Consider the following 18,654-nt stretch of genomic DNA (forward strand, 5'->3'; position numbering starts at 1 on the left):
TGTTAGGGTTGGGTCACACATAGCGTATACACTGCATATTTCACTTTGCGCAAAATATGCTCTGTAGTGAGAAATACGCTGCATGTTCTCCTATGAGCAAATACACAGGGCCCCCTGCGGCAGCCTTATGTGTGCAGTGTGGTTCAGAGGAGTGCCTAGTGTGCCGAAATAGCTGTAATGCGTGGGCCCGCCTCCAAACCTTACTGCACACACAGGGCTGCTGTGGGTGTCCCTATGTGTCTGCTCATAGGAAAATATGCAGTGTATTTCCCGCTGCACAGCATGAGATACACTGCGTATATGCTACATGTGACCCTACCCTTAGTAGGTTTTATTCTGCTCAGGCAATACACACTTTCAGGGCAATCCTACAACGGCTGCATGTCAACTTTTCATGAAATAAATGATAAGAGAAATCCCTTGTGGGATATAACTCACAAAACACATTAACGTTTCTTCACTTTTCTTTTACTCTTTGAAGAAAGGAGGCTTACAAGACAGGTAAAATGTTTAAAGCATTGCTAGCAGAAGTTCAAACGTTAGCTGTAAATCCCCACATCATGGCTCAACAATTCAGGGGCAGACCACTTAATCACCCACATTGACTACTGGGCTCACATGTCCTTTAGTAAGGATACACAACCGGATATATTTGGCTGAAATACACCGGCAGCAAAGAGCTACGAGAAATGTAAAAATAGACTGGACACTTTACACCCCCCGATACCTCGAGCACAGAGGAATCAAGTAAAATATTTTCACAGTCCGGACATTTACGTTTGCGACAGTACCACATATGATTTTTTTTATTACATCATTTTATTTTAAAAATGGTAAATGGGGGTGATTCAAACTTTTATTAGGGGAGGGGCTTATTCACATTTATAAACTTTTTATTTTTATTTTATATTTTTTTAACACTTTTTACCTTTTATATAACATGCAATCTTTTGATTGCATACACTGTTCAATGCTATGCCATAGCATTGATCAGTGTTATAGGTGCTTTGCTGCTCCAGTATGCACGACAGGCTTGGAGCAATATAACCCTGATCGGACAGCGAGGAGCAAGGTAAGGTATTTCCCGCTGTCCTCTCAGCTGTACGGGATGCCGCGGCGGTCCCGTACAGCCCGCTGAGGTAACCGGCAACTTTTCTCCCGTTTTAGACGGGTTAATTGGTGATCAGCGATGTCCGGTGTTAGCTGTGGGTCCTGGTCGCTGTTAGCAACCGGGACCCACCAGGTATAAAGCGCGCTTCACATAATGGGAGCTGGCCACGGACGTAAATATATGTCTGTGGTCGTTAAGAGGTTAAAGGAGATGTTATACAATAACATAATAAATGGTTCTTTACCTGCCAAAGTAGCAACGTAATCGATTTTCTTAAATGTTCTTGCGGCAAACGATAAGTGGGACAAACATCTAGGTGCATAAAGACATGTCTTATAGTACATATATCAGCCATTTAACATGCTGAAAAGTAAAATAGAAGTTACATCAGAAAATATCACCACGAAGTATGGTGAAACTACCGTTGCACGTCATTTTAAGGAGTTTGGACACAACATTACAGAGATGAAGTGGCAAATTGTAGAACAGGTCCCTGTTCACACCAATGAAGAGCTTAACAGAAAACACTTCCTTCAGAAAAAAAAAACGTATTGGATAGCAGAATTAGACACTTTGATGCCGAAAGCCATGAATGAAAATTGTAGTTTTAAAGTATTTATGAAGATGTATCATGCAGCTTTACATAATTGTATAATGCAGAGTATATATGCATTGTAAGACTAGAGGTTTAGAGGTTTTGAAATTTATGAGCAGCTGATGTTTTATTACTAAAGGTCATGTGAGCCCAGCAGTCAGTGCACATGGTTAAGGGGGCCCGCCCCTGAAACCTTGTGCCATGACCTGGCAAATCCTTTCACCTTATTTGTTCAGTTATTTCTGAACAGACTGTCATCCTGCAAGTCAACTGCCCAATTGCTGCTTTTATTTTTCAGGTTCCTTTTAAAAAATGTAAAAAGAAGCAACCTTTTTTTCCTCTGCACAAGCTGTGATGAATCTTCCCCAATGTTTTTAATCACATTTCCTTTCCTCTTATCACTTTTAACTAACGCCTCTCGCTCCCTAACCCCCGGTTTCATTGCTTTCCATATATACTGTCTTCACTTCCTAATTACTCATATTGTAATTGCCCTCCCCACAGTCCCTAACTTAAATGTAAAGTAGCTCATAGTTTTTTCCTGGTTAGAGCCAGATGCTGAAACATTTTTATTGAAGCAGTCTCCTATAATATCATTTAGTGATGTTAACATAAGCTACAATAGAACAAAGCTGTTCCATTGATTTGAATGGGAAAGGTGTCTGAGCATGCTCGGAGACCTTACAGATGTCATTCTAGAGGGCTGTGAATGCTGATGCTCATCTGTGAGCAACAGTTAATGTGTGTACCTCTTAAATTTTTACACTGGTGTCAACTTTTACTCTAAACACTGATATGTGATCTGTACAGAAAAGGTCTCAGCATAGTTTTAGGCCTAGTGGCCAGAAAGGAAACTGCTTGACTGCCAGATTTTTAATATTTAGTTAAAACGAAAATTAGAAAATAATCACAAAATCCTCCTTGTCATCTCGGGCACAGCTGTACCCTCACCATTTTAGGTGTAACCCAACCCTACCATAGAGTCTGTATGCATCAGAAAGTCAGCCCAATTCTCCATAAACATAAACCCTTTTTCCTGCACCAGGTAATTAGCCACTTGTTTTCCCAGGACATGACTATTTAATAGTTTTCAAGACCGAGACTTTGTAGATATGCTCTATACCAGTGTTAGGGTGCATGCATTTTTGCTATAAAATTCCCGTATACGGTTTCAAGTTATAAACCGCACGGAACCATATAGAAAACCGTAAACCGTATGTCAAACGCATCATCTGGTTTAGTCCTCTTTACATCTTATACAGTTCTGTCTGTTATTTTTTGAAAAACCATATTAAACCGTATATAATTTTTTTTTAACATGGGAGTCGATGGGAACCATACAAAACCGTATGTGCGTATGGTTCCGTCCGGTTTTCACCATACGGTTTTTGACTTTGCACAGGTTTTTTTTCTTGGAATTTCAATCAAACAAGTGAAACTTTATTCAAAATGGAGTGAACAGTTAAAAACGTATATGGTTTTTTCTTTACAAACATATGCAGCTGGACATAATTTTTCAAACCGTATACGGTTTTTATCTGCATAAAAGTTGAAATTTGTACACACGTTTTGATACAGTTAAGTCAGGTTTTTAGGAATCTGTTTTTCATCAAAAACCTTATATGGGAACTGTATTGCAAAAACGTGGTGTGCATGCACCCCTAATTTTGTCAAAGAATCATTTTCGTCATAATTTTAGTCAACAACACTTTTTATGTGACTAAAGCTAAATGAGTTATGATGTAAACTAAAAGTTATGATGTAAACTAAAACTGTAACTAAAATCTATTAACATTTTAGCCAACCGACTAAACCCAGACTAAAATGTTAGGTAGAGATGTTTGTGAAGAGATCTTGTCTGTATTTAATGTTTCCACCTTAATACCGTTAATAACAAGTTAATAGCTATTTACTTCAAGATTATATAATTATTTGCCTTATGTAAGCATTTCTCTAGAATTTACATTACACTTTAACCCCTCAGATTGATGTCTGACCTTAACCCTGTAGATGCCACAATCAAAGTTGATTGCGGCATCTAAAAGTGCTAAAAATCAGTAAGCGGATCGGGACCACCACAACAAATTCATGCTGTCCCGACCAGCTGAGTGGATGGATGGACACTGTTCTGTCCAATCGGTGCTACAACTGTGCAGGCAGCCTGTACAAGTGAAGCGCCAATAACACTAATCAATGGTCTGCTATACCATTGTTCAGTGTATGCAATCAAAAAATTGCAGGTAATAGTGATTTTTTTTTTTAAATAAATGTAAATAAATCCCTTCCCTAATAAGTTTAAATCACCAAACAATGTTGTAAAAAAAAAAAAAAAATGCAGATCCTTGTGCATAAAATGAGCCCTCATGCATACCTTTATACAGAAAAATAAGCGTTATAGGCGTCAGAAGAGGGCAACTTTAGGCATACTTATGTTCTTACAAAAAGTTATTTTTAAAAAGTAGTAAAATAAGACAAATCCTACATAAATTGTATGTTGTTGTAATGACATGGACCTACAGAATAAAGATATGTCATTTTTACCCCATAGAATTTTTTTTTGTTACGCTGTAGATATTTATGTAAAATTTGTCATGTGAAAGTGAACTACAATTGGCGGCGCACAAAACAAGCCCTCATTTGGGTCTTGAGGTGGCTATTTGGAAGTGTTAATTAAGGCTATTGGAAAGCGAGGAGGAAAATTAAATCTCAAAAATGAAAAATTGAAGCGTCTTTAAGCGGCTAACCAAACTCTTTAGAAATTATTCAACTAAGTCTACTGTAGATTTAGTTGACTACAATTTTATAATGGGCCATGTTCACTTGGCGGAATTTCCGAGTGGAAGCCGTGGGAAAAATTAAGCTAGGAATTTCTATTGCAGCAGAGTTCTATTATTATGTCAGTTTTTCTGCGGAATCCGCTTGGATATGCATCGTCGTCTATGGAGACTGCACATTTTCCAGGATTCTTAGTGCTGTCATGTTCTGCTGGTGCTTTTCAGGCAGACATTCTGCAAATGTGTGAACATAGCCTAAGTCGACTAAAACTAAAACATTTTAAAAGACTAAAATATGACTAAACCTATATTTGTTTCAGTCAAAACTTTCTAAAACAAAATCAAAATAGGCTGTCAAAATTAACACTGCTCTTTACTATCGCCATTAAGACGTTATGGGTGATTGATTGGCGATTGGACTACTCAACAATGTAGCCATATTACACTTGTCTGAAACCAGCCTAACTCTAAAGATTAAATAATAAAGGTTGGGCTAGACAAGTTAAACTCCCCAAGTTTCTTTTTTGTCTGATACTATATGGCCACTACTGGTACTATGAGATTATTTACCACATCAGAAAAGTGTCTCAGTACAGTAATCTAAGGTCTGCAGTAGGGACACCGAAAAGTCTGGCCATCTACATAAGTATGTACTATCTTGTTTTTAGCCTTATTACTTGTGTCACAGTTACTCATTCCCCCTGTGGTTTTTAACAATATTGCAGCTCTTTCCTATATGGTTTATGCACTGTTATTGTCTGTTTGAAATATTTAAATGTTGCCATTACTATATTTGGCAGAGATGAAGAATACTGAAGTGGCTTGACTTATTTTTGTGTATTTATGTGCTTCATTTGAAGGTCACTCAGTGCGACTGCTGGGTCAGAAAAAGGATAATGGAAAACGGTTGGGGGGAGCTCGATTGGATTTGCCAAAGATTAGGAAGAACCCACTGATAGAAATAATTTCCATCAATACAGGGTAAGCTTCTTTCAAATTTGCTCATAAAATATTCAATGCTGCCTAAGAATTCGATTTCATGTTTTCCAGGCATAGAGCTCTTCTGCAGCTCAATCTACAGTATTAAAGGGGAGTAAGGAGACAGACAGTGTTCAGGGACACTGTAGGACTGTAAATAGTATCCGTTGTCCCATAAAATAATGTATTGTATATATTAAAGGGGAGAATTGATGTGTATGTGTTAATACGTATATGTTTCTAAGCATATTTGTCCTCACACTTGTGTGCATATACACTTATTGGCCACTTTATTAGCTACACCTTACCTATTCAATTGCTTGATAACACAAATCAGCCAATAACCTGGCAGCGACTAGTTTAGGCATGTAGATGTGCTCAAGACAACTTCATGCTTTTGAAGTAACTTTGAACTGACATGGTTGTTGTTAATTATATCAGAAACTGCTGTTCACTGGGATTTTTACAGAGAATCATATATAGGGTTTACAGAGAATCATCCAAAAAATGCTTTGTTGATGTCAGAGGAGAATGGGCAGACTGATTCAAGATGACAGAAAGGCAACAATAACTCTAATAACCACTCGTTAAAAGCAAGGTATGCAGAATACCATTTCTGAATGCACAATACTTCAAACCTTGAAGCTCATGGGCTACAGCAGTGTCAGGCCCAAGGCCTGATTATTAAAATCCTATATGTGTATTATAATTATAACTGTGTGATGTATTATCCAAGCCATGGGTGAGAGGTCATTCAGACTGTGGGTTTGTGTATTGCATTTTATTGGGGGTCTGGCTGTTTGTTTAAATCTCCTTTGAAGCCAAAGGCTTTTTTGAAGTCATGCACTCTGGTCCCATCCTATAATGAAACAGATAAGGGGCCAGGAAGAGAGAAGACCCCTTGGTGGGAACAGAGTGGAGGGGGGAATGGAGTCTCCCTCCCAAGAAAGCAGATATGATATTTAAAACAATGCTAGACTCAGGGTGTTCAAGGCTGTGCCAAAAGCTGACAAGACCATCCTAAGAGCAGCTGGACTCTCGCTCTCATGGACTGATACCATCATGCTGTAAGAACTTCATCTTTTGTTTTCTGAACTTGCCTTGCAAAACTCTTTTATATATTTTTGTAACTGTATGTCATTTGTTTCTGTATTTTTATATAGTCAGCACTGTGATACCTTTTATCAGATTAAATGTTTAATTAGCTCTGGTCTTTGATCTCTAAATATATGAGCTCACCTTTCTGAAGGCAGCTCTGGCGGAAGCACGTTTTATATAAGGGTTAATTTGGTGACTTGCTGGGACTAGAAGTGAATACCCAGAGGTCTGGCGGCTTTAACCCTTGCACCATCACACTCTCTCTAGCGTCGTAGCTGGACCGATAGGGTGTGATCGTGACAAGCAGCAAAAGACCATATTATGTTACAATGGAATACTGGAAGAATGTTGTCTGGCCTGATGCATCTCAAATCCAGTTGCTTCATATAGCAGGGTCAGAATTTAGCATAAGCATAGGATCCATTCTGTCTTGAATCCACAGTTCACGCTGTTGGTTTTGGTGATAAAATGGTATAGGGGACATTTTCTTCGCACATTTTGATCACTTTAGTGCCAACTAAGCATTGATTAAACGCGACAGTCTACCGGGTTATTGTTGCTGACCATGTCTATTTTATGTGACTATGTACCTATGCTATGATGGCTACTTATAGCAGAATAATGTACCATGTTTCAAATCTCACATCATCTCAAACTGGTTTCTTAACTCCTTAAGGACCAGGCCATTTTATACCTTAAGCACCAGAGCATTTTTTGCAAATCTGACCGCTGTCACTTTAAACATTAATAACTCTGGGATGCTTTTACTTATCATTCTGATTCCGAGATTGTTTTTTTGTGACATATTCTACTTTAACATAAAGGTAAATTTTTGTGGTACCTTGCATCCTTTCTTGGTGAAAGATCCCCAAATTTGATGAAAAAAATGAAAATTTAGCATTTTTCTAACTTTGAAGCACTCTGCTTGTAAGGAAAATGGATATTCAAAAAAAAATAAAAATTTTGGTTCACATATACAATATGTCTACTTTATGTTTGCATCATAAAATTTATGAGTTTTTACTTTTGGAAGACACCAGAGGGCTTCAAAGTTCAGCAGCAATTTTTAAAATGTTGACAAAATTTTCACCCACTATTTTTCAGTGACCAGTTCAGTTTTGAAGTGGATTTGAAGGGTCTTCATCTTAGAAATACCCCACAAATGACCCCATTATAAAAACTGCACCCCCAAAGTATTCAAAATGACATTCAGTAAGTATTTTAACCCATTAGGTGTTTCACAGGAATAGCAGCAAGGTGAAGGAGAAAATTCTAAATCTTCATTTTTTACACTCTCATGTTCTTGTAGACCCAATTTTTGAATTTTTACAAGGGGTAAAAAGGAGAACATTTTTACTTGTATTTGAAACCCAATTTCTTTCGAGTAAGGACATACCTCATATGTTTATGTAAATTGTTTGGCGGGCGCAGTAGAGGGCTCAGAAGGGAAGGAGCGACAAATGGTTTTTGGGGGGCATGTCACCTTTAGGAAGCCCCTATGGTGCCAGAACAGAAAAAAAAAACACATGGCATACCATTTTGGAAACTAGACCCCTCGGGGAACATAACAAGAGGTAAAGTGAACCTTAATACCCCACAGGTGATTCACGACTTTTGCATATGTAAAAAAAAAAATTTTTTTACCTAAAATGCTTGATTTCCCCATAATTTTACATTTTTAAAAAGGGTAATAGCAGAAAATACCCCCCAAATTTTGAAGCCCAATTTCTCCCGATTCAGAAAACACCCCATATGGGGGTGAAAAGTGCTCTGCTGGCGCACTACAGGTCTCAGAAGAGAAGGAGTCTTATTTGGCTTTTTGAAAGCCCCTATGGTGCCAGAACAGCAAAAAAAAAAAAAAAACACATGGCATACCATTTTGGAAACTAGACCCCTCGGGGAACGTAACAAGGGGTAATGTGAACCTTAATACCCCACAGATGTTTCATGACTTTTGCATATGTAAAAAAAAGAAATTTTTTTTTACCTAAAATGCTTGGTTTCCCAAAAATTTTACATTTTTAAAAAGGGTAATAGCAGAAAATACCCCCCAAAATTTGTAACACCATTTCTCTCGAGTACGGCAATACTCCATATGTGACCCTAAACTGTTGACTTGAAATACGACAGGGCTCCAAAGCGAAAGAGCGCCATGCGCATTTGAGGCCTAAATTAGGGACTTGCATAGGGGTGAACATAGGGGTATTCTACGCCAGTGATTCCCAAACAGGGTGCCTCCAGCTGTTGTAAAACTCCCAGCATGCCTGGACAGTCAGTGGCAATACTGGGAGTAGTTGTTTTGCAACAGCTGGAGGCTCCGTTTTGGAAACAGTGGCGTACCAGACGTTTGTCATTTTTATTGGGGAGGGGGGCTGAGTAGGGGTATGTGTATATGTAGTGTTTTTTACTTTTTTATTTTATTTTGTGTTAGTGTAGTGTTTTTACGGGTACAGTCACACGGGCGGGAGTTCACAGTAGTTTCTCGCTGGCAGTTTGAGCTGCGGCACAAAATTTGCCGCAGCGCAAACTTGCAGCCGGATACTTACTGTAAACCTCCACCCATGTGAGGGGGGGGGGGGGCATTCAGCTGTTGCAAAACTACAACTCCCAGCATGTACGGTCTATCAGTGCATGCTGGGAGTTGTAGTTTTGCAACAGCTGGAGGCACACTGGTTGTGAAACACAGAGTTTGGTAACAAACTCAGTGTTTTGCAACCAGTGTGCCTTCAGCTGTTGCAAAAGCTACAACCCCCAGCATGTACAGACAGTGGAAGAGCATGCTGGGACTTGTAGTTATGCAACAGCTGGAGGCATACTACTTTGGCTGGGGATTGTAGTTATGCAACAGCTGGAGACACACTGGTTTGCTACTTAACTCAGAGTTTCACAACCAGTGTGCCTTCAGCTGTTGCAAAAATACCACTCTCAGCAGTCACAGACAGCCAACGGGCATGCTGGGAGTTGTAGTTATGCAACCGATCACGTCCTCCGGAAGAGGTGCGGATCGGCCGACGAATCAGGGCGATCGTGAGGTGGCAGCAGCCACCTCACCCCTGCTGGCTATAGCTGTTCGATCAGCCAGTAATTCCGGGTCACCGGGTCACTGGAGACCCGATTGACCCGGAATCGCCGCAGATCGCTGGGCTGAATTGTTCAGCGATCTGCGGCCATCGCCGACATGGGGGTCATCATGACCCCCCTGGGCGATATGCCGCGATGCCTGCTGATCGAAATCAGCAGGCATCGGGCACCGGCTCCCCTCCAGCTAGCGGTGGGGGGGCCGGGAATGGACAGGACGTACTCCTAGGAGTATGTCCATTGTCCTTAAGGGGTTAAACATGAACTTACTTTACTCCAGTGGCCTCCACAGTCACCAGATCAAAATCCAATAGAGCGCCATTGGGATATGGTGGAAAGGGAGATTCATAGCATGCATAAGCAAACCCACAAATCTGCAGCAACTGCATGATGCCATCATGTCCAAAATGTAGCACCTTTGTAAAAAGAATGCCATGAAGAATGAAGGCAGTTCAAAAGGCAAAAGGGGGTTCAACACGATACTAGCAAGGTCTACCTAATAGTGTTCAGAGAGTGCATCAAGTATCTGTGGGTCTCAGGGGGAGTCACGCCACAATTGGTGGGTTCACTGAGCAAAGATAGTTGCAGGAGCTCCTCTTACTCCTTCTGTGATCTCTTTCTGGCAGACCAGAGAAGGAGATCACAGATAAACGCTGATCAGTACTATGCTATGCATCAGTATTTGCAATCAAAGTAAGTCCCTGCCCCAATAAAAATTAAAATCTACCTATTTGGTATTGCTGCATGCGAAAATCGGCATAAATGGGAAAAAAAATAGCAAAAAATAGCAAAATTAGATCACATCCCAGAAAGAAAAAATTATACAAAGTATAATTGGTTGCTCAAAGAAATATGCCCTCATATTGCTTTGTGGATGTAAAAATGAAAATGTCATGTGACCTTAAAAGGGGTACTTCGGTGAATTTTTTTTTTTAAATCAACTCGTGCCAAAACGTTAAACAGATTTGTAAATTACTTCTATTAACCCCTTCCCGCTATTGGACGTATGCATACGTCCAGGCGAATTACACGTTCGCGCAAATGGACGTATGCATACGTCCAAGCGATCTCCTGCTCTGCCGCGGGCAGCGCAGGAGATCGCGGGTGGGACTCAGCTGTCAATCACAGCCGGAGTCCCACCGCAGCTGCCGGGGCCGCGATCGCGCCGGTCCCGGCAGCATTAACCCCATAGATGCCGTGATCAGTTCTGATCACGGCATCTACGGTGTTTGCAGGGGGAGCGCTCTCTCCCTGCCCATCAATCGCGGCGCCGCGATAAAATAAGGGGGATCGGGGGTGTCCAAGACACCCTCGATCCCGCTTGAAGAGATAGGAGTGAGGTGGCAGGGTTGCCACCCCCTCCTATCCCTGCTATTGATCGGCGGAGCGGCCGACCAATAGCAGACTGGGGGCGGGGGGTTAAAGTTCGGTTCCCCCCGCTATGCCCACCCATCGGTTTCCGGGCACAGCGGGGGGAACCGTGTAATAGCGGCGGCAGCGGCGGTCACTTACCCGGCGGCGGCGGCTGTGATTACGGCGGCGGTGGAGGTAAGTATGACGCCGCGTGTGCAGAGTCTGTTGCCTAGCAACATCTGCAGGGCGAGAGTTTAGAGAGTGGTCTCTAAACTGTCGCCCTCCAGATGTTGCAAAACTACAACTCCCACCATGCCTTGACAGCTGTTTGCTGTGTTGGCATGCTGGGAGTTGTAGTTTTGCAAGATTTAGAGGGGTTCAGGCTGGAGATCACTGACAGTGGTCTCTAAACTGTAGCCCTCCAGATATTACAAAACTACAACTCCCAGCATGCCCAGACAGCAGTTTGCTGTCTTAGCATGCTGAGATTTGTAGTTTTGCAACATCTGGAGGGCCACAGTTTAGAGACCACTGTCAGTGATCTCCAGCCTGAACCCCTCTAAATCTTGCAAAACTACAACTCCCAGCATTCAGGAACAGCAAATGGCTGTCTCGGCATGCTGGGAGTTGTAATTGCGTGCCTCCAGCTGTTGCATAACTACATCTCCCAGCATTCCCTTTGGCAATCAGTACATGCTGAGAGTTGTAGTTCTGCAACAGCTGGATGCACACTGGTTGGGAAATACCGAGTTAGGTAATAGGTTCTATTACCTAACTCAGTATTTTCCAACCAGTGTGCCTCCAGCTGTTGCAAAACTACAACTCCCAGCATGCATGTTCTGTCAGTGCATGCTGGGAGTTGTAGTTCCCCCCCCCCCCTCCCATGTGAATGTACAGGTTACATTCACACTGGCGACAGATTACAGTGAGTTCCCTGCTTCAAGTTTGAGCTGCAGCCGCAGCTCAAACTCCTAGCGGGAGACTCAGTGTAATCCGCCGTCAGTGTGAATGTAACCTAAAAACACTACACTACCCTAACATAAAATAAAGAGTAAAACACTACATATACACACGTACACTGCCCCCCCCCACCACCACCCCTTCCCCCCCACTAAAAAGGAAAAACGTATCCTACAGCAGTGTTTCCAAAACGGAGCCTCCAGCTGTTGCAAAACAAAAACTCCCAGCATTTCCGGACAGCCATTGACTGTCCAAGCATGCTGGGAGTTTAGCAACAGCTGGAGGCACCCTGTTTGAGAATCACTGGTGTAGAATACCCCTATTTCCACCCCTATGCAAATCCCTAATTTAGGCCTCAAATGCACATGGCGCTCTCTCACTTCGGAGCCCTGGCGTATTTCAAGGCAACAGTTTAGGGCCACATATGGGGTATTTCCGTACTCGGGAGAAATTGCCTAACAAATTTTGGGGGGCTTTTTCTCCTTTTACCCCTTATGAAAAGGTAAAGTTGGGGTCTACACCAGCATGTTAGTGTAAAAAAAAAACATTTTTGTACACTAACATACTGGTGTTGCCCCATACTTAAAAATTTCACAAGCGGTAAAAGGAAAAAAGCCTCCAAAATTTGTAACGCAATTTCTCCTGAGGACGGAGATACCCCATATGTGGGCGCAAAGTGTTCTGGGGGCGCCCAACAAGGCTCAGAAGGGAGAGTGCACCATGTAAATTTGAGGTCTAAATTGGTCATTTGCACAGGGGTGGCTGATTTTACAGCGGTTCTGACATAAGTGCAAAACAATAAATACCCACATGTGACCCCATTTTGGAAACTACACCCCTCACGGAATGTAACAAGGGGTACAGTGAGCATTTACACCCCACAGGTGTCTGACAGATCTTTGAAACAGAGGTCTGTGAAAATGAAAAATAAAATTTTTAATTTGCACAGCCCACTGTTCCAAAGATCCGTCAAATGCCAGTGGGGTTTAAATTCTCCCTGCACCCCTTATTACCTTCCGTGAGGGGTGTAGTTTTAAAAATGGGGTCACATGTGGGGGGGGTCCACTGTTCTGGCACCACGGGGGGGCTTTGGAAATGCACATGGCCAAATTCTCTCTCCAAAAGCTCAATGATGCTCCTTCTCTTCTGAGCATTGTAGTTCGCCCCCAGTGCACTTCACGTCCACTTATTGGGTATTTCCATACTCAGAAGAGATGGGGTTACAAATTTTGGGGGGTATTTTCTGCTATTATCCCTTGTAAAAATGTAAAATTTGGGGGAAAACAAGCATTTTAGTGTAAATTTTTTTTTTCTTTTTTACATATGCAAAAGTCGTGAAACACCTGTGGGGTATTAAGGTTCACTTTACCCCTTGTTACGTTCCCCAAGGGGTCTAGTTTCCAAAATGGTATGCCATGTGGTTTTTTTTTTTTCTGTCCTGGCACCATAGGTGCTTCCTAAATGCGGCATGCCCCCAGACCAAAATTTGCTTCCAAAAAGCCAAATGTGACTCCTTCTCTTCTGAGACCTGTAGTGCGCCAGCAGAGCACTTTTCATCCCCATATTGGGTGTTTTCTGAATCGGGATAAATTGGGCTTCAAATTTTGGGGGGTATTTTCTGCTATTACCTTTTTTAAAAATGTAAAATTTTTGCTAAACCAAGCATTTTTGGTAAAAAAAAATATTTTTTTTTACATATGCAAAAGTCGTGAAACACCTGTGGGGTATTAAGGTTCACTTTATCCCTTGTTACATTCCTCAAGGAGTCTAGTTTCCAAAATGGTATGCCATGTCGTATTTTTTGCTGTCCTGGCACCATAGGGAATTCCTAAATGCGACATGCCCCCCGAGCAAAATTTGCTCTCAAAAAGCCAAATATGACTCCTTCTCTTCTGAGCATTGTAGTTCGCCCGCAATGCACTTCAGGTCAACTTATGGGGTACCTCCATACTCAGAAGAGATGGGGTTACAAATTTTGGGGGGTATTTTCTGCTATTAACCCTTGCAAAAATGTGAAATTTGGGGGGAAACACACATTTTAGTGAAAATTATTTTTTTTTTTTTTACATATGCAAAAGTCATGAAACACCTGTGGGGTATTAAGGCTCACTTAATTCCTTGTTACGTTCCTCAAGGGGTCTAGTTTCCAAAATGGTATGCCATGTTTTTTTTTTTTTTGCTGTTTTGGCACCATAGGGGCTTCCTAAATGCAACATGCCCCCAAAAAACCATTTCAGAAAAACGTACTCTCCAAAATCCCCTTGTCGCTCCTTCGCTTCTGAGCCCTCTACTGCGCCCGCTGAACAATTTACATAGACATATGAGGTATGTGCTTACTCGAGAGAAATTGGGCTACAAATTCAAGTATAAATTTTATCCTTTTACCCCTTGTAAAAATTCAAAAATTGGGTCTACAAGAACATGCAAGTGTAAAAAATGAAGATTTTGAATTTTCTCCTTCACTTTGCTGCTTTTCCTGTGAAACACCTAAAGGGTTAAAACGCTTACTGAATGTCATTTTGAATACTTTGGGGGTTTAGTTTTTATAATGGGGTCTTTTATGGGGTATTTCTAATATGAAGACCCTTCAAATCCACTTCAAACCTGAACTGGTCCATGAAAAATAGCGAGTTTGAAAATTTTGTGAAAAATTGAAAAATTGCTGCTGAACTTTGAAGCCCTCTGGTGTCTTCCAAAAGTAAAAACTCATAAATTTTATGATGAAAATATAAAGTAGACATATTGTATATGTGAATCCAAAAAAAAAAAAATTTGGAATATCCATTTTCCTTACAAACAGAGAGCTTCAAAGTTAGAAAAATGCAAAATTTTCGATTTTTTCATCAAATTTTGGAATTTTTCACCAAGAAAGGATCCAAGTTACCACAAAAATTTACCACTATGTTAAGGTAGAATATGTCACGAAAAAACAATCTCTGAATCAGATTGATAAGTAAAAGCATTCCAGAGTTATTAATGTTTAAAGTGACAGTGGTCAGATGTGCAAAAAAGGGCTGCGTCCTAGAGGTGAAAATGGGCTGTGTCCTTAAGGGGTTAATCCTTCCAGTACTTATTAGCTGCGGAATACTACAGAGCAAATTCTTTTCTTTTTGAATTTCTTTTCTGTCTGTCCACAGTGCTCTCTGCTGACACCTCTGTCCATTTTAGGAGCTGTCCAGAGCAGCATTTGCTTGCTATGGGGATTTTTCCCTCCTTTGGACAGTACCTGACACAGACAGAAGTTACAACAGAGAGCACTGTGGACAGACAAAAGAAATCCAAAAAGAAAAGCATTTCCTCTGTAGTATACAGCTGCTAATCCGTACTGGAAGGATTAAGATTTTTTTTTAATAGAAGCAATTTACAAATCTGTTTAACTTTCTGGCACCAGCTGATTAAAAAAGTTTTCCGCAGAGTACTCCTTTAACCCCTTAAGGACCCATTTTCAACTTAAGGACTCACTTTAGTTTTTTCCTCATCTTCTAAAAATCATAATGCCTTAAATTTTGCACCCACAGAACCATTTAGAAGGGCTTGTTTTTTGCGCCACCTATTGTACTTTGTAAGGACATTACTTATTTTATAACATAATCTGCAACAAAACAAAAAACTTTTTTTTTGTCTCATGAAATGAAAAAAAAACCCACAATTTAGCAATTTTGGTAATTTTTAGGGCTTCAGTTTCTACGCAGTGCACTTTTCGGTAAAAATGACTGTCTTTATTCTTTAGGAGGGGAATTTATTATTGTATATAGAGCTTTTTTTGGTGTATTTTTTAATGCAAAAATTTGCGCAGAGGTTTTTTGCGCAAATGCGTAAAAGCACTTCTCTTGCGGAAATATACACCACCTCGGAGAACACGTACCAAAATGTCTATTTTGGGACAGTAAGGACTGCTACTCCCATCATGGACAGACTCTGCCCATGATGGGAGTTGTAGTCCAGGGGCTGAGGTGCAGATCGCAGCAGGTCAGGATCCAGAGACCCGCTACAATCCGCATTTATTAACTGTAAAAGCCGTCGGTACATGCGGCTTCACTGCGCTGCCGTCGGTACATGCGGCTTCACTGCGCTGCCGTCGGCTCCTGTATACACTATCATTCATAATCCCCGCCGCGACATGGGAGCTCTGATTGGTGAAAAGCTATTAACCAATCAGAGCTCCCGTCACCCGGTGGGGATTATGAATTATAAGAACTGTATATAGGAGCCGGCGGACAGCACAGTGTAGCCGCATGTGCCGCCGGCTTTTAAAGTTAATAAATGCGGATCGCAGCAGATCTCCGGAGAATGATCTGCTGCGATCTGCCCCTCTGCCCTTGGACTACTACTTCTATCATGGGACAGAGTCTGTCCCATGATGGGAGTAGTTGTAGTACCGCGGCGCTGCTGAGGGATGGCACTTGCACATCCCCCGGCTGCAGGACTTTATAGGACTACTACCCTCATCATAGACGGACTCTGCCCATGATGGGGGTTGTAGTCCAGGGGCTGAGGTGCAAATCGCACAGGGTCATTCTGCAGAGACCCACTGCGATCCGCATTTAAGTTAACAAGCCGGCGGTACATGTGGCTTCATCGCGCTCCCCGCCGTCTTCTACATACACTGTCATAATTCAAAATCCGCGCCAAGAGATGGGAGCTCTGATTGGTCAATAGCAATTCACCAGTCAGAGCTCCTGTGTTCTGGCGGTGGGGATTATGAATTATGACAGTGTATATAGAAGCCGGCAGGCAGCGCAGTGTAGACGCATGTACCACCGGTTTGTATAGTTTATAAATGCGGATCTCCAGAGAACAATCTGCTGCGATCTGCATTTAAGTTAACAAGCCGGCGGTACATGCGGCTACATCGCGCTGCCTCCGGCTTCTATATACACTGTCATAATTCATAATCCCCACCGCTGGAACACAGGAGCTCTGATTGGTGAATAGCTATTGACCAATCAGAGCTGCCGTCTCCCAGGGGGGTTAATAATTTTGACAGTGTGTAAAGAAGCCGGTGGCAGCGCCATGTAGCCGCATGTACCGCCGGCTTGTTAACTCAAATCCGGATCGCAGCGGGTCTCTGCAGAATGACCCGGTGCGATCTGCACCTCAGCCCCTGGACTACAACTCCCATCATTGGCAGATTCTGTCCATGATGGGAGTAGTAATCCTAAAAGTCCTGCAGCTGGGGATGTGCAAGTGCCATCCCTCAGCACCGCCGCGGTACTACAACTACTCCCATCATGGGACAGACTCTGTCCCTTGATAGGAATAGTAGTCCAAGGGCAGAGGGACAGATCTCTGTTCATATTATGTGTTTTACATAATGGGAACAGAGCAGTGTGTTCCCAAACAGAGACTCCAGCTGTTGCTTAACTACAGCCCCCCATGATGGGAGTTGTAGTTTAGCAACAATTGAAGGATCCCTGTTTAGGAGCACGCTGCATTATGTGCGTTCTTCCCAGGGGAGAGCACAAAAAATGTACTAACCCATATTTCTTGTTATCCTTTTCTTCTCATTTCAGATATGGGAATGCGGAGGACTATGTCAGATTCCCTAGACTTTGACAATGACCAGTGTTTTTTTTTTATTTCAATAAAATGGTTAACGAAGGCTGTGTTTTTTTTTTTTTTTTTTTTCAATATATTTTTCTCAATGTGTTGTGTTTTCTATAATTTAATTTAATTTTCAGGGTTATTAGTGGAAGCTTTCTTATAGACGGAATCCATTACTAAGCCGGGGCTTAGCGTTAGCCCCAAAATCAGCTAGCGCTAACCTCCAATTATTACCTCGGTACCCACTGCCACAGGGGTTCTGGGAAAAGCTGTTACCAACAGGCCCGGAGCATCAAAAATGGTGCTCCTGGGCCTAGGCGGTAACAGGCTGGCGTTATTTAGGCTATGGAGGGCCAGTAACATTTGTCCTCGCCCACCCTAGTAACGTCAGGCTGTTGCGGCTTGGTTAGTATCTGGCTGATACTGAAAATAGGGGGAACCCTATGCGTTTGTTTTTTTTATTTTTTATTTATTTTTTTTTATTTTTTATTTTTATAAATAAATTAAGAAAAAATGTGTGGTTCCCTAATTTTTTCAGTATCAGCCAGATACCATCCAAGCAGCAATAGCCTGACATTACCAGGGTGGGCGTTAACCATTGTTACTCCCCAGCACAAATAATGCGAGCTTGTTGCCGCCTAGGCCCAGGAGCACCATTTTTGATGCTCCGGACCTGTTGGTACCGGCTCTTCCCATCACCCCTGTGGCGGTGGGTACCGGGGTAATAATTGGGGGGTAGCGTTAGCTGTTTTGGTGGCTAACACTAAGCCCCAGCTTATTAATGGATTCTGTATACAAGACGTCTTCCACTACTAAGCCTGAAAATTCAATTATCAAAAACACAGCACATTGAAAAAAAAAATGTATTTAAAAAAACAATCCCCCACACTGTTTGTTGTAATCCACCAAATCTGACATAGTCCTCCACATTCACGTATCTAAATTATGAAGAAAACAAACAAAAAGTTTAGTAAATTTTTTTGTTTCCACACACCAGCAAAAACGCAACTAAAACTGATAAAACACATGAAAAAGCTGGGACAGTTTTTCTGGCGTTTTTACTGATGGACAAAAAACCTCAATGGAAGCCTGGCCTCAAAGCAATAGAACAAAATCCCTACGTCCAATTTTCCTGTGAGGTACAGGAGGAGTGCACGGTAGAG

The 18,654-nt window shown here is 41.8% G+C and overlaps 1 protein-coding gene across 1 annotated transcript in view; it reads left to right on the forward strand.

Moving 5' to 3' along the window:
* Positions 1-18,654, forward strand: part of CDKAL1 (CDK5 regulatory subunit associated protein 1 like 1) — a 1,066,055-nt gene that overhangs the window by 275,330 nt on the left and 772,071 nt on the right. The window contains 1 exon segment of the mRNA XM_056521286.1: positions 5,341-5,461. Coding sequence (XP_056377261.1) covers positions 5,341-5,461 — 121 coding nt within the window.

The sequence above is a fragment of the Hyla sarda genome, chromosome 5, assembly GCF_029499605.1.
Source record: "Hyla sarda isolate aHylSar1 chromosome 5, aHylSar1.hap1, whole genome shotgun sequence".
In the NCBI taxonomy this organism is placed as follows: Eukaryota; Metazoa; Chordata; class Amphibia; order Anura; family Hylidae; genus Hyla; species Hyla sarda.